Genomic DNA, 16,095 nt, shown 5'->3' on the forward strand with positions numbered 1-16,095 from the left:
CGCATGCGTCACGCAAACAGTGCGTCATTGGCCACTAGAAAACACACGAATAGGATCCGTGTGTCAGATGGGAAAAGCAACCAGTTCAGGTCCCACTTGTGTGTGTCCAGAGGGAAATCCAAATTGGGGAAGGGGAATGTAATGATTGCAAGTGGCCTGTGAATGAGTTGCGGGGGCAGAACGAGGGCAGCTGCAGAGTGATGTATCCTACCAGCCTGACCAGAGCACAGTAGAACAGTGCAGGGCAGAGCAGGACAGAGCAAGGTCCACACGTGGTCTGTGTCTCCAAGTTTCCTCAGGCTCTCGTGCCTGACTGGGCCTTCTGGCTCGCCATTGACACCTGGCCTGTATCAAAACAGGTCCAGTGAGGTCAAATGTGTACACTTATCAAAATAACTTGTACTAAATAACATACTGTTATAAATACTACCAATCCCATATTGTAGAATATAATATCCATTATAAAACCCGATTTGAATAAATATAAATACAATCAGTGTCCAAGTATCACACAAAGTGCAAAAACAGCTCCAGTGATCAGCTGGGCTGTGCACGATAAACACCAGCTTCACAATGAAAACCGGCTTTAAAGTGCATTTTTCATATCATAGTCACCAGACAGGTGATTATTCGTCCAATACATAAATAACAGTGCTTCGGTTCATTTAACATCGACATATCTGGAACATAGGCAGCGTAACTGAATGAATGAATGGAGGCTCGTGTGAATGGAGGCTAATGCTAATGCTAGCGCGACTCACCAATTCCGACGTTTGTTCTCTGCACGGCTCGGCTACAGACGGCCGACGGCTCTGGCAATCAGCTCCTATGATCCGACATGCACTGTGTTTAATCTCAAGATGATCGGCTTTGATTCAAACGAGCAACGTTCCGACATACCTGCTGCTTCCTCCTTCCAAACATGCCCCCAACGCGACTAGCGGCCGCCAGCTGCAGCCTGTGATTGTAGACTGCCATTGGGCGCGCTTCGTCACGTGACCGCGTGACGTCACGACGCACGTGCGGGAGAAATAATATTTTTTATGAAGAGAACCAAAAGAGAAAGGGCTTTTCTCACTTGGGTTACACGATCATCGACCTCCAACCTAGGGTGTCCTGGTGCCAGGTGCCAGGTACACTTAAGGACACCCCTGTGCTCGAACATGGTGTTTGTTATGGACAAACTGTGACTAGCACAGAAGTCCAGTAACAAAACACCACTCGGGTTCAGATCAGGGAGGTCGTGCGATCCAATCACCCCCCTCCAGGTGTCACTGCCCCTTAAACATTGGTCGTCGTATGGACATCCAGATCATGTCCATATCGCGTCGGTCCGTCCAAGACCAATTATCGACCTATTTTGGACGTCCAAAATAGGTGCGGTATTTGGACGTCTTTTATTACCCAATTTCGACGTCTAGATGACGTTGAAGATCTGGACGTCGAAATTAGGACCCAATATCGACGTCTACATGCGATTGAACATTCGAAAGTCGGGGAAACTTTATGTTCCTTGATTAAAAGTGTTTACCATCTGAAAGAGATGAGATGACGTATTATGTATGAAACGGGTTTTGATGTATTTTATTTTTGTTTTTTTTTGAAGGGCGACAGACAGGAAGTTCTGTGTCTGTGTTCACTTATTGGCTGCCATAGTGTATATTAACTTGACTGAGTGAACCCGGAAGTGGAGGTGTGTCAGATGTGTACCTTTACTGCGAAAGCCACGGAGCTGGAGACGCTGCTGTCGGGCTAATTAAGTGTTTTTCCCTTAATCGCTAGTCCTGCGGTTGTCAGGGAACCCTGATTCCTGTTTTGTGGACCAACGGTAGTCTGGAGCCACCTTGGATCGGCCGGTCACAGTCCCTTCTGAGGGCAGTCAGCACCATAGCATGCTGGCACAGCGGATGGGAGGAAGAGTTAGCTGCAAATTCGTCACTGGTCCGGTATTTTGAGTACTGTGAAGTTTTTGCAATAAAATCTGTTTAAAAAGAATTGGATTGTGATCATAGTTTCCTGTACCTGTGAATTTTGCTGTACCTTGGCTTGTCAGGAGGTTGGTGCCGTCTTTACGCATTTCGAGTTCGCATCTGCTGGTGATTGATTCAAATGAAGTAATTGGAAAATAACTTTGGACTCAAAACAACGTTGATAGTAAATGGTTGAAGTTGTGTCGCAAACTCACTGTGGATTCAACATTGAAATATCAACATTCTCGAGATGTATATACTCGTCAGTATTTTTAAAATCATGACTTATAAAAATTTTCCTGAAATATGTCAGTTGAAAAACAACGTTATTTCAACATCCAGACAACGTTGAAAATTTACCAAATTGTGAACTTTGGAGAAACACAAAAACATTTTTAAAACCACCACTTTATTTTAGGATAAGTAGTATTCCGCAAAATAGTGGTCACCCTCCCGTTTACACATGGTTTACTCAATAAACTACCAGCTCAACAGGTAACGCCAAGGATCGCCGAACAGTAAGTCGTGAGTTCGAATCTCGAGTGTCTCCCGTCTGTAATAAATTGCTGAAATAACTGAAAGAATATGCCGCGAACTCGGGCCGCAAACCCGGAGATTAGGTTTTGGTCAACTTAAATTATATTTTCCCCTCTTTTTTTGGCCCTGGTCCTGGTGACGTCGATACCCGACGTCGAAATTACGTAAAAAAAAAGACGTCATCTGGCGTTACATTCTGCACCTTGTGGGGACGTTGCTGGGACGTCCAACAATGACCTTAAAAAGACGTTGATTCAACGTCTTTTTGCTCAGTGGGTGTCACTGCCCACGTGAGCGTTGAAGTGCTCCAGTAGAACAATGGAGTTCCCAGTTGGAGCACTGTCCAGCACCCCTGCCAGGGACTCCAAGAAGGCTGGATACTCTACACTGCTGTTCGTCCCATAAGCCGAAACAACAGTCAGGTACCTGTCCCCGACCCGAAGGCGCAGGGATGCGACCCTCTCGTTCACTGGGGTGAACTCCAACACATGGCGGCAGAGCTGTGGGGCTATAAGCAGACCCACACCAGCCTGCCACCTCTCACCACGGGCAACGCCAGAGAAATGGAGAGTCCAGCCCTTCTCGACAGGTTGGGTTCCAGAGCCCAGGCTATGTGTAGAAGTGAGCCCGACTGTATCTAGCCAGTACCTCTCAACCTCCCTCACAAGCTCAGGTTCCTCCCCCCAACGAGGTGACATTCCATGTCCCTGTGGCTAGTCTCTGTGTCTGGGGATCAAGTCGCCGGGCACCTTGCCGTTGGCTGCCACCCAATCAACATTGGTCCATATCCGTCATACTTTTCCATATTGAAGTGGAAGCTGGCAATCCACATCTCTTTTACTTTATGTAGCATAATCACCACTAATCCTGAAACAGAATAAAACATTATCACAACTCCAGCTCCAGAAGAGTACTAACATATTACTTGCACAGTATGTAATCCCACACTAAATGTTACACCCTAAAATTACTGTAATACCTCAAAAGATAATTGGTTTCAACAGAGATTATTAAATCACAAAACAATCTTTTAAAAATGTATTTAGCATTCTAAGTCTTTTTTTCTCATTGTCTTGTTTGCATTTTGTGTTAAACTTCAAAGTTTATGTTACTTTTCATGTGTGTACTTACTACAGCTATCGTACTACTTAAATAGACCAGGCCAGCGAGAGAGAGGAGCCGCACGTAAGAGGAGAGAAGGGGAGGGTAAACAGAGACAGAAAGACAATAGGAGGAATAGCCCTGAAAGTAATTTAGATGTAATTAAAGGAAATAAATAAATAACTAACTAAATAAATAAATATTATATATATATATATATATATATATATATATATATATATATATATATATATATATATATATATATATATATATATATATAATAAATCAGATGTTATTGTCCCTTTACTTGCATTTGACATGAGGGCTAGATTCACAATTTATGACAAAAGTTTAACGCAATGCCTCCAGGTGGAGTAGAAACCCATGGATGGGCTTGTTTGAAAGCTAGAAAGCCATAGATTCCAACAAAGAAAACAGTAAGTGTCTATCACTTTTCGTTTTTAACGTATATAGAAAATCAGAAAAGAAAATCCGTTTTGGGGATTTTGAAAATGTTTTAACGATATTTACCAGAATTTTGTACAGCTTCCAGAAGACACAGAAGCCTGCAGGATATCTTGTTGTAAAGCTGTAACTGTCTAGTTTTTGAAATGGAAAGAAGTACATTTCTAGCACTTTCCGTTCCAGAGATATTGCTAAAAATGTCAGGCGGAAGCTGGGTCCATGAACTTGCTCGGCCGAGCTGACTTTCTTTGGTTTAAGTGATGATAGCTCCTAAAAACTACTGTGGATTGAAGGCTATCACACATTTTCCAACACTAGAGATGTGTACCTTCATGAAAATCACTATGAAAATTAATCCCTCAAAATGGTACCGACACACCCTTTTTGGGGCCTTGGCTCATGGACTAAATGATTAGATACTTTCATTTCTGTCGGCAGACCTTCTCAACCCTCCTGACAGAGTCTGCTCTCTCCATTCACCAGCTTTTCACTCTGGGTGTCTTTGTAGACGGAGCTGTAGCCTGTTCGCTTCACACAGTCACTTTTCAAACTTAGCGTCGTGTTGTGTTTTGTTTGCGGTGGTGCTCTGGCGCATGCGTATACTGGCGCGACCTGCGCATACGTGCAACGCGTGGATGCACGCAGACCCTAGCGGACAAGACTTCATGACAATTTTTATGTCACAGGGACCAATGCACAACGCGGACACACGCGGACATGTGAAGTATGGACGAGGCTGCAGTAGCCATCATGTGCACAGGCTGCAGGTGTGGCTGCACATGATAAACACACGCAATGTCCGGCACATGAGCCAAAGAAAAAAAAAAAAAAAACTTCTGGCCCCTGAACTCAACCTTGCACAGCCTTGTACCGAACCGAACGTCACTTCCTGAAATGGTTTGATACAAACACATGTTACACCCCTAGTTACATAACAATGTTATTCAGTTCTGTCTTTGCTTTGCGTATTACTTGGTCTTATATTTGTGATTTCTGTGCCAGTCACGACATCCATTTGTATTTTGACCAGTCAAAACACATGCAAATTCAAACCCTGAGGAGTGCTGACACCATGTATACTCCATTGTAGAAGCATCAACAGCAGAGGACAGTTTCAGCTTGAGTTTCAGAGGAATAACCATGGAAATACAGAAACTCTTCTTCTTTTTTGCTTCTGTTTTCTGTGAGAAAGTTGAGGGAGAAGTCGGAACATACCACTTTGTCTCTCAAACGATGAACTGGACAGATGCTCAGACTCACTGTAGAAAATATTACACCGATCTTTCTCCTGTGAATGATCAGAAAGATACTGAGAAGAACCTGAGAGCTGCACCAGGACAAACAAGTCTGAAATGGAACAGAGCATGGATCGGCCTTTATCGAGATCCTACAAATGCCACTCGCTGGAAATGGTCAGGAGGAGGATACGTTACATACACAAACTGGGCCAAGCGTCAACCAAACAATGTTGGAAATAAACAGAACACAGGAACTACTTATCCTAATGGACGATGGAATGATGGCCAAGGACAGGTGGCCTGGCCATTTTTCTGCATCAAGATTTCTGTGATGAACAATGAGAAGAAGGCTTGGGAGGAGGCTCTGGAGCACTGCAGAGAGGAGCACAGTGATCTGATCAGCATTGTCTCTGAAACCGACCGTCTTCTCGCACAAACTGAGATGCAGCGCCACGACTTGACTGAACCTGTGTGGATCGGCCTGCGTTTCCTCGCTGACCAGTGGCTGTGGGTGGACGGAAAGACAATGGTGTACAAAGCCTGGCCCCAAGGAGGAGACGAGGACCACCAGTGTCCAATGTGGAGACACTGTGGAGCTCTAACAGTGGTGGGACTGTGGGGAAACTATAACTGTGAGGAGAAACGCTACTTTCTCTGCAAATGAGAATTTCTGGAGAACAGGTTCAAAATGTATGTCTTCATTTTAAACAAAATGTTGTTACAACACCTAAAAAGGTTTAGTGAAGAGAAAATATAGTACACAAAAAATAAATTGCAAAAATACATGTGAACAATCATTTTTCATTTCTGTTGTGATGCTGGAGGAGGTTCTGTTGCTTATTTTGTGATGAATACTTGTATCTGAGTGATTCTGTTTTTTGTAGCACACTTTGCTTTGGGACAAAGTTCCATGTCTGCATGTTGAAATTGTGATTTTTGTAATGCTTTCTGCAATTTATTATTATTATTATTATTTGTTGTTGACATATTTGTTATTCAGCACAATTAAATATATTAAATCCTGAAAAAAAATCGATCACAAAGCAGCGATTTCATTTCAGCAGTGTTGATTAATTAATAACACCTGGTTAATCAATGATTTAGTGGTTCAATCACTCTGTGGTCTATTCCATTCCCAAACAGCTGATTATCTGACAACATAAACGAATAAATAACAGTTTATTCTGATTAATAGTGATTGATGTTGGGTTAAATTACTTGGTATTTCACTTTAAACAGTTTATTACGCTGTAATCAATTGGTATTGGTGATCCACTATTAATGACCTGCAATTATTAATTGGTAAATCACCATTTATTCAAATTAATAAGTAATTCAATTACTTAAAGTAATCAATTACTCCAGGTAATCAATACATTAGTAATTCATTCCTAGTTACCTATCGTAAACCCCAACAGCAGCAATGAAAGCAGTGAATTAGTGCTCCAGGAAAATATCAGTCTTCAAATTGAAGAAGTGCACATTAGTTAAATGTTGTGTTCAGCATTCTGATACATTGTTTGGCCATTTCCTGCAGAGATGTTGTGTAGAGCAGCTATACAAGATGTCCTTTAACGACAAAGTTAATCCAAGCGTCTCAGAAAACACACTGTTTTTATTTTACCAAACGTACAGTCAATAAATACAACTGGAACACGACAGTATTTAGAAGTGTTTTTTTGACTGTTTAAGTTGGCACACAATAAAATACTGTACATGTGAAGTGAAAAGTTCATCCTCATCTTGTTGTCAAAGGAAATTTATTTCATGCAAGATGTTGAAAGAGTCATAAAGATGAGCTTTCACATCCAAACGCACAATTAGATTGATTGCAAAATGTTGTAAAAATAACCAAAATCACTTGTGGCATTACGTGGTTGGAGGTGGGATTTCAATTGAGGGCCTGGGCCCTCATTGGCCGCTTGCGCCAGCTGGTGATCCATAAAAGTGCCGTTTCTTGTTCTGCCCCTTTGACGTCACGCATCTGCCCGCCTACCGGCGTTTCACTTCCGTGTTCTTCGGTGCCTCACGGCAGGTAAGAGGAGCTCCGCTCTTCTTGGAAATTTGTAAAAATCTCTTTCTAATTAGAGCATCTATTTGTAGCACGGACAGTCACGCACATAGACACGGACCTATGCCTCTCGCGGCACGATCGCTGGTAAGCGTGTTTTTCATTTGTGGGGTGCAGGGCTCCTGCAGCTAAGTTAGCTTAGCTTTAGCCTAACTTAGCTTCTGTATTGTCATTAGGCAACCGGTGTAGCTCTCGGCTCGAGCCTCTCCCTTTTGAGGAGCTTCATTTCAGCTCAAAAGTGACGTGTTGCTGTTTTGCCCTGCCTCGATCCTCCGCGGCCAATTATCTGTTGCTTGTTGCTTTCGTACTCCGCTGTTGCTGCTTGCTGCTGTGCAGACCTGTCCTGTCGCAGCCTGAACTGCTCGTAACCTCTCCCTGCGCTCAGTGTGGCCGCCGCTAGGACAGCGCCTCGTTCAGCTACAGGGAGGGTTTGACGTATGCTGCTGCAGTCTCGCCGAAGGAAGGCTGCGCAATCGGGACACTGTTTATCCCCCCCCCCCCCCCCCCCCCCCCCCATTGTGGGAAGACTGAAATTCATTTTTCTTTATATAAATTGTAATATTGTTTTGTTCTTTCTAGGAGCTGGTGGTGGAGTCAAGTGGTGGTGGTGGTGGATTCCCCCTGGTGGTGGTCGTCCCGTTTAGTTTGTGGTGCACTTCCTTCTTTTGGTTTGCTGTGTTGAGTCTTTGTGTTTTTTCCCTTAGTTTAAGGTTTCTACCCCCCTTTGGTTCTCCCCTCCCCAGTCACGGTTGAGCCCCAGCTCCTAGTCCCCTTTTTCACCGTAAGTGTGTGTGTGTGTGTGTGTGTGTGTGTGTGTGATAAGAAGCTTCATTATTTTAGATTCTTGGCCTTTTAAAAAGAGACTGTTATAATAAAGTATGGTCATACATATTTTTTTCTTTCTGTAAATAAAATTTCTTAAAACCAACTGACTAGTCTCCGCCTCTCAGTAAAGTTCCGAACCTGTGTGCTCTAAGTTAATTCTCCAGGTGCAATTCCTGGGGTGGCGTTGTTGGCTTTGTTTAGATAGAGGAATCGACAAACTCCATTACCACTCCGCGTCACACACTCATATGTCACTGTTGCTTATCTCTTCACCGTAATTGTGGCGCCCATAATGCCACCATATTGGATTCCACACTGACAGCCTCTCCACCAATATGGCGGCTTGCAGATCATTGCCACCATATATATCTTATATAACACTAGATACCTCGTCTCCGCTGCTGGCCAATGAAGTCGGACGTCTGCAGAGGTCGGCCATCTTTGTACGGGAATCTGGCTCACTCATAACATTGTGTTGATGAGACATGAACTGCTTAACAAGCTATAACTTGCTCAAATTTTTACCGATTTTCAAATGGTTTGGTTTGTAATAAACATCGAATCTCTGTTAATGACATGACATATGTTTGATGAACATGGCATGCCTTAAATATATATAATAAATATATATCATATCCTGAATATTCATAATATTCTTCATATTAGGCTCCGTGTTCAAATCCTTACACTGAGATATATTTATAGCACTTATGAATAATTTAGCCATACATGTCCATATTTTTAGTTTTGGTGAAAATATTTAAGACGTGGCAGGGCTGTAGTGGAGGCTGAAGATGAACAATTTACCCACCTGAATCTTCAGAAATACTTAAATCTCACTAACCTCATTATATTGAATGTATTATATTATTTTTCATTAATATATAACATTAAACAGTAACCTTCCACATTATTAAATCTTTTGTGAATGTATAATGCCCCCCCCCATAGATTATTTAAACATGAAATAGTGCACCAGAAAACACATTGTTTAAAAAATATATTTAATTAGGCATTGTAGAAATGTATAAAAGGAGCTCAGAAAGTCTCAAGTCAAATAATCGAATTACAGTCACAATATAATAAGGTAAACGAATAAAAGGCAACTGAGTGAATCTCTTGATCAATCAATTTTTATATAACTCAGAGTCACAACAGCAATTACCTTATAGTGCTTTAAGATGTTCCATTAAAAAAAAATCAGTCAAATAAGAGTATAAACGTCTGCACAGATCACCAACCTTACATTGCATTACACAGAAACTCTGACAGCTTTCCCGTACAAAGATGGCTGACCTCTGCGGACGTCATGGACTCTGCCGTAAGGCCTCTAGTGTTCTATAAGATATCTATGATTGCCACCATTTAGTTTCAAAGCACTGCAAACCGTGCCACCATTGGTGGGAAGCAGGATTACATGACCCCCGCCATGTCGTTCCTCCAATTTTCTTCAAAGTACCACCACAGCATCCCTACTGGTGGGAAGTCATAGACATGCCACTGCCGGTATGGCATCCAATATGGAGACTTCCGTGAGCTCATTGTGATTTTGCTCTGAAGCACCACCACATCTGGTCTCGCCACTTTGCCGAGACCAGATGAGACCTGTTTTGATTATTGGCTACGGTTAAACAGAACTATGGAAGTAACAGAGGATTGCCTTAGGAGACAGAACAAGACGTTTGACAACCTGTCTAGAGACCTGACTGCCATGTTCGTACGTCACTGCCCTGATCCGGAGCTTTCCTTGATATTCAAGTGCAGACCATTGCAGCAATGGACTGTTGCTGATGTGTATGAGAGACTTATTGAACACAGTAAAGACCAGAGCAGACATCACAGTTGAAAGTGGCAACTACCATTACCTCACAGCAACAGGGAGTGAGACCCGGTGGAAATCATGTGGCATGTTCCAGTGATGCGCCTCCACCAGCCTCCGTTACAGCTCCAACCCCTGTTAAGCAGGCAGATGAATCCGCTGATCGCGAAGAGACTGTTATAATAAAGTATGGTCATACATATTTTTTTCTTTCTGTAAATAAAATTTCTTAAAACCAACTGACTAGTCTCCGCCTCTCAGTAAAGTTCCGAACCTGTGTGCTCTAAGTTAATTCTCCAGGTGCAATTCCTGGGGTGGCGTTGTTGGCTTTGTTTAGATAGAGGAATCGACAAACTCCATTACCACTCCGCGTCACATTTGGCGTTGTCGGCAGGATTTACTGTGTCGAGGTGGAGGCTTGTTTTGTTGAGTGTGTGCATTGTATTGTTACTGTGTGTCCCAAGCAGCATTAATAATTTTCTTCTGTCTTTTGTTATTGGAAGGGCAAAACAGCAGCCATCACTCTGAGCATCTCATTGTAAAGAGCGTCTGTAGCCATGGAGGACGAGCTACAGCAGCTAAGGGATTTGGTTGCTCAGCTTCAAGCCGACAATGAGAGGCTGCGCATGGATCGCGCCCCTGCTTCAGCCAGCTCCAGCGCCGGGACCTCGGCAGCCTCTGTTGCTCCTAACCCACCTGCCGCCCCAGTTACGGAAAGGTTAGTTTTTATACCTAGGGACCGTAAATGTCCCATGTTTAGGGGAAGGACCGGGATCAGCATCGGCGAGTGGGTAGAGGAGGCACAGGCCTGCATGAGGGCTCGGCACCTGTCACCCGCAGAACAGGCATTCTTTTTATTCGATCACTTGGAGGGAGAGGCACGGGATGAGATTAAATACCGTTCTACTACGGAACGAGGGGACCCTGCCCAGATTGTTTCTATCCTCCAAGAGCTTTATGGCTGTACTGAGTCCTACGTTGCGTTGCAGGAGGCCTTCTTCTCCAGGAGACAGCAAGAAGGGGAGACTCTTGTGGAGTTTTCTCTCGATTTGCTTGGTCTCATGGAGAGGGTTAAACAACAGGCCCCTGGGGATGTTCCAAACGCTGAAGCACTATTGCGCGATCAGTTCATTGAACATGTATTGGATGGTTCTTTGCGTCGCGAATTAAAAAAATATGCGCGCCAACACCCGCGGGCAACGATGCTTGAGGTCAGGGGGGAGGCAATGAGATGGGAACTGGAAGGGTTACCAGCTGGTATGCGGGGCCGGAGTAACTCGGTGCCCTCAGCACTTGGCATACAGTACGCTATGCGTAGTGGCCACCAGATGGAGACTACTCCCACACGATCGGAGGTAAGCGAGATGAAAGAGCTGCTGAAAAACCAACAGGAACAGTTGGACCTGTTAACTCGGAGCATTGCGCTCTTACAAACCTCTGCTCCGCAGCGCAGTCGCTCACCCCGTCGGGGTCCCATCATATGTCAGCGATGCCAGCAGCCTGGTCATTATGCCAGAGACTGTGATGGCCCTCGGGTTCCCCGCTCTGTGCAGGCCCGCCCCCAGCAGCCGCCGGAAAACTAGCACCCACCGCGCTTCAGAGCCAAAGCTCGGGTGGGGCACATTTGGGCTCAACCAACACTGTTCACGAACTAGTGGACGTCCCCAAATTGATTTCGTCCTGCCCACACGTTGATGTTGATATGGCAGGTGTAAAGGTGCAATGCCTGGTGGACACGGGATCAATGGTTTCCACTATTACGGAGAGTTTCTTTTACGCGCACTTTGAGCCTTGGGGAGAAGAACGCTTGAAAGCCTGTCATTGGCTACAGCTAAGAGCGGCCAATGGCCTGGCAATTCCTTATATTGGTTATTTGGAGCTGACGATTGAGCTTTGTGGTTCGGTGATGCCCCACTGTGGAGTGTTAGTCGTTAAAGACCCTCCCAGTGGTACTCCGCAGGTTCCTGGTGTTTTGGGGATGAATGTTCTCCGTAAGTGTTATCTACAGCTCTTTGGACAGTATGGGGCTGCGTTGTTCGATACAGCCCCTGTCACTGAGTCCCCTACCCCGTTGTTGGATGCCTTCCAGAAATGTCATGCCGCTGACGTTCGACCTCTTTGAGAGGACCCAGGTAAAGTCAGGGTCAGAGGGAAAGGGGCAGTCCGGGTTCCAGCAGGTGCAATTAAAATAATACCAGCTACTTGCTCTGAACAGTACTCGGGGACTACTGTCCTGTTTGAACCGCTGGACTCGGGTTTGCCTGCTGGATTGTTGGCCTCGCCGGCCCTGGTTCAGGTGGTTCGAGGAACGGCTTTTGTTCCCGTAGTGAACGTCGGGGACAATGACGTCCTCCTTTATCCCCGTACCTCCTCCTTTATCCCCGTACCTTGGTGGGCACATTGGACACCGTGAATGTAGTTAGTCTCCCTGCCGGTGTAACTGAGCTTCCATCAGTCGCTGTCACGGTTGCTTCTCAGACATCGGCAGCTCCGGCACCTGATCCGATCGACACCTTAAACCTGTCTGCTCTATCCACCTGCGAACAGGAACAGGTGCGGTCCTTGTTGAGGAAGCATATTTCCGTGTTTGCTACTCATGATCAGGATTTGGGGTGTACCAACCTGATCACTCATGACATCCTCCTTCTTGATGATGTGCCTGTGCGGCAGTGATACCGCCGCATCCCGCCTTCAGAGTATGAACTAGTGAAGGAACACATTAACCAGTTGCTCAGGGCACAGATCATCAGGGAGAGTTCAAGCCCGTACGCGTCCCCTATCGTGTTAGTCCGCAAGAAAGACGGCAGTTTGCGTCTCTGCGTTGACTATCGCCAGCTTAATGCCAAGACACGGAAGGACGCGTTTCCCCTTCCCCGAATCGAAGAGTCCCTTGATTCGCTGAGCGGAGCCTGCTGGTTTTCGACAATGGATTTGGCCAGTGGGTATAATCAAGTTCCAGTTACGGAGGCCGATCGCGCTAAGACAGCTTTTTGCACCCCATTCGGCCTTTTCGAATGGAATCGTATGCCATTTGGGTTATGCAATGCACCCAGCACCTTCCAAAGACTAATGCAAAGAATCTTTGGTGACCAACAGGGCCAGTCGTTGCTCCTTTACCTAGATGACATTGTGGTGTTTTCGTCTAGTATTGAACAGCATCTGGAGAGGCTAGATCAGGTGTTGGGTAGGCTACACAATGAAGGGCTGAAAGTTAAGCTTGCAAAGTGCAGCTTTTTCCAGCGTCAAGTTAGTTACTTGGGCCATGTAATTTCTTGCGAGGGCGTGGCCCCCGACCCTGGGAAAATTGAGGCGGTTGCAAACTGGCCAGTCCCCACCAATGTCTCTGAGCTTCGCTCGTTTCTGGGGTTTGCAAGCTATTACCGACGATTTGTTGATGGATTCGCGAAACTGGCTGCCCCATTGCACCGCAGGGTTGCTGAGCATTCTGGGAAGTCTAAAAAGAAATCCCCTCTGGGCAGTGTTGATTTCTGGGGTGATGACTGCCAGGAAAGCTTTGACGCCCTAAAGGCAAAGCTCATCAGCACCCCGGTCCTCGCGTATGCTGACTTTTCATTGCCCTTCATCTTGGAGGTAGACGCAAGTCACCTCGGCCTGGGGGCGGTGCTCTCTCAAGAGCAGGCAGGCAAGGTGAGACCCATTGCCTATGCTAGTCGTGGTCTCAGGCCCCCTGAGCGCAATATGTCCAACTATAGTTCTATGAAATTAGAACTGTTGGCCCTCAAGTGGGCCATGACAGACAAGTTTAGGGAATACTTGCTTGGTCAAAAGTGTGTTGTCTTCACTGATAATAATCCGTTAAGCCATCTGGCCACTGCAAAACTCGGGGCGGTTGAGCAACGCTGGGTGTCCCAGTTAGCTTCCTTTGATTTTGAGCTGAGATACAGATCAGGAAAATCTAACAAGAATGCGGATGCCTTGTCCCGTCAACCCCGGCCCACTATCCAGGGTAGTACCCTCGATGTCCCAGGCACCCCTTTGCCCTTGTCGTTGCAGCAAGCGCTGCAAGCTACCAGGCTTCAGGTGATGCAGTCTGTGATGACTGTCTTCCCCGCACTTGCCCCAGCTGACCTTTATGCCTTACAGCAGGCTGATCCTGTTATTCAGGAGATCTGGCCCTTCTGGAAGCAGCAGCGGAAGCCCACTCCTGAGGAGCGGAAAACTCTTTCCCAACCCGCCCTTGTTCTGTTCAGTCAATGGGATCGGCTTGTTGAGTTTGGCCGGTTGTTGTAACGGCAGGTGTTTCGCCCTGATGATGGTGGGGCCTTGTGTCAAGTGCTCCTGCCCAGGGCTCTGGTTGGGGAGGTCTTAAACCAGGTCCATCAGGAACACGGGCACCAAGGAGTGGAGAGGACTTTAGCTTTGTTGCGTTCCCGCTGTTATTGGCCGAGTATGACCCGTGAGGTCACCGAGTGGTGTAGGACGTGCGAACGGTGCCAGTTCAGTAAGGACAACAACCCCACTGCCCCTGCTTTTCTGGGCCATTTACTGGCTTCGAAGCCAAACGAGATTTTGGCGGTCGACTTTACCTTGCTGGAACCAACCCCAGCAGGCTTGGAGAATGTTCTGGTAATGACGGACGTCTTCAGCAAGTACACCTTGGCGGTCCCAACCCGCAACCAGCTGGCCTCCACTGTGGCACAGGTCCTGGTTACAGAGTGGTTCGCAAAGTTTGGCGTCCCTGCACGCCTCCATTCTGACCAGGGCCGTAACTTTGAGAGTGCACTCATCCAGCAGTTGTGCAACATGTATGGGATTGTGAAGTCTCGCACTACGCCGTATCATCCTGCTGGCAATGGCCAGTGCGAACGTTTCAACCGGACGCTTCATAATTTGCTGCGTGCACTGCCCACGTCCCGTAAGAGGGACTGGTGTTCATGCCTGCCTCAGGTGCTCTACGCGTATAATACGACTCCTCACCAGTCAACAGGCGAGTCGCCATTTTTCCTAATGTTTGGGCAGGAACCACGTCTTCCGATTGACTTCCTGCTGGGTCAAGTGCCAGACCCGGTGGAGGGAAGCATTCATGAGTGGGTGCGGGAGCACCAAGCTCGCCTTCAAATGGCCTTTGACGGAGCGCAAGAGAAGTTGCGTTTAGCTGCCGCCCGCAGAAAGGCCAACCATGATCAGCATGTGCGAGAAGCCCCTCTTAAGGAGGGCCAGCTTGTGCTGTTGCGCAATTACGGCATCAGAGGCCGTCAAAAGACCCATGACCTGTGGTGTCCGGAGACCCATGTGGTTGTTCAAATCCCATCTGAGGATGGGACCGTGTACGCTGTGGCCCCAGTGGGTCAAGAGAACAAAGTTAAAAAGGTGCATCGTTCTCTGCTGAAGGCCCTGGTTTGCGACAAAGCACCAGCTTCAGCTCCGGTCGTATGTCCCTCAATCTTGCCCGCAGTTCCCGTAGTGGAGGATGAACCCCCTCTCGAGGGTGATTTGTTTTTGAGATTGCAGGCTCCACAGCCAACAGCTTCGGGTCCATCATCCCCGCCGGTCACTGTTGCTCCACCACCTGTTCAGGTGAGGCCAGAACCATCAGAGGGTGGCCCGAGTACCTCCTCTGCAGCGCCACCACTGGTGGAAGATCCTGCTGACACTTCTGCTCCTTCTGGCGGATCATTGCGTAGGTCTACACGGCCAACCGCTGGTCAACACCAAAATCCCTTTAATCTCCCGAGGCCGGTCGTCCAACCGCCATCACGTCAGGGCTCGTAAGCTCCTTTTCGTTGCTCGGAGGCATCGACGGGCCGCCGATGCAAAATGGGGGGGATGGATGTGGCATTACGTGGTTGGAGGTGGGATTTCAATTGAGGGCCTGGGCCCTCATTGGCCGCTTGCGCCAGCTGGTGATCCATAAAAGTGCCGTTTCTTGTTCTGCCCCTTTGACGTCACGCATCTGCCCGCCTACCGGCGTTTCACTTCCGTGTTCTTCGGTGCCTCACGGCAGGTAAGAGGAGCTCCGCTCTTCTTGGAAATTTGTAAAAATCTCTTTCTAATTAGAGCATCTATTTGTAGCACGGACAGTCACGCACATAGACGCGGACCTAT

General features: G+C 46.6%; 1 protein-coding gene across 1 annotated transcript; it reads left to right on the forward strand.

The window, feature by feature from the left end:
• The first annotated feature begins 5,645 nt into the window (after positions 1-5,645).
• On the forward strand, positions 5,646-5,978 carry LOC115389524 (C-type lectin lectoxin-Lio2-like). The gene has a single exon (XM_030092921.1). It carries the CDS (start codon positions 5,646-5,648, stop codon positions 5,976-5,978), a length of 333 nt encoding a protein of 110 aa, XP_029948781.1.
• The last annotated feature ends 10,117 nt before the right edge of the window (positions 5,979-16,095 follow it).

This window comes from Salarias fasciatus, chromosome 6 (assembly GCF_902148845.1).
Source record: "Salarias fasciatus chromosome 6, fSalaFa1.1, whole genome shotgun sequence".
Lineage (NCBI taxonomy): Eukaryota > Metazoa > Chordata > Actinopteri > Blenniiformes > Blenniidae > Salarias > Salarias fasciatus.

Excerpts from the sequence above, each read along its gene's own strand:
- LOC115389524 (XM_030092921.1), top strand. The coding sequence starts at position 5,646 with ATGAACAATGAGAAGAAGGCTTGGGAGGAGGCTCTGGAGCACTGCAGA.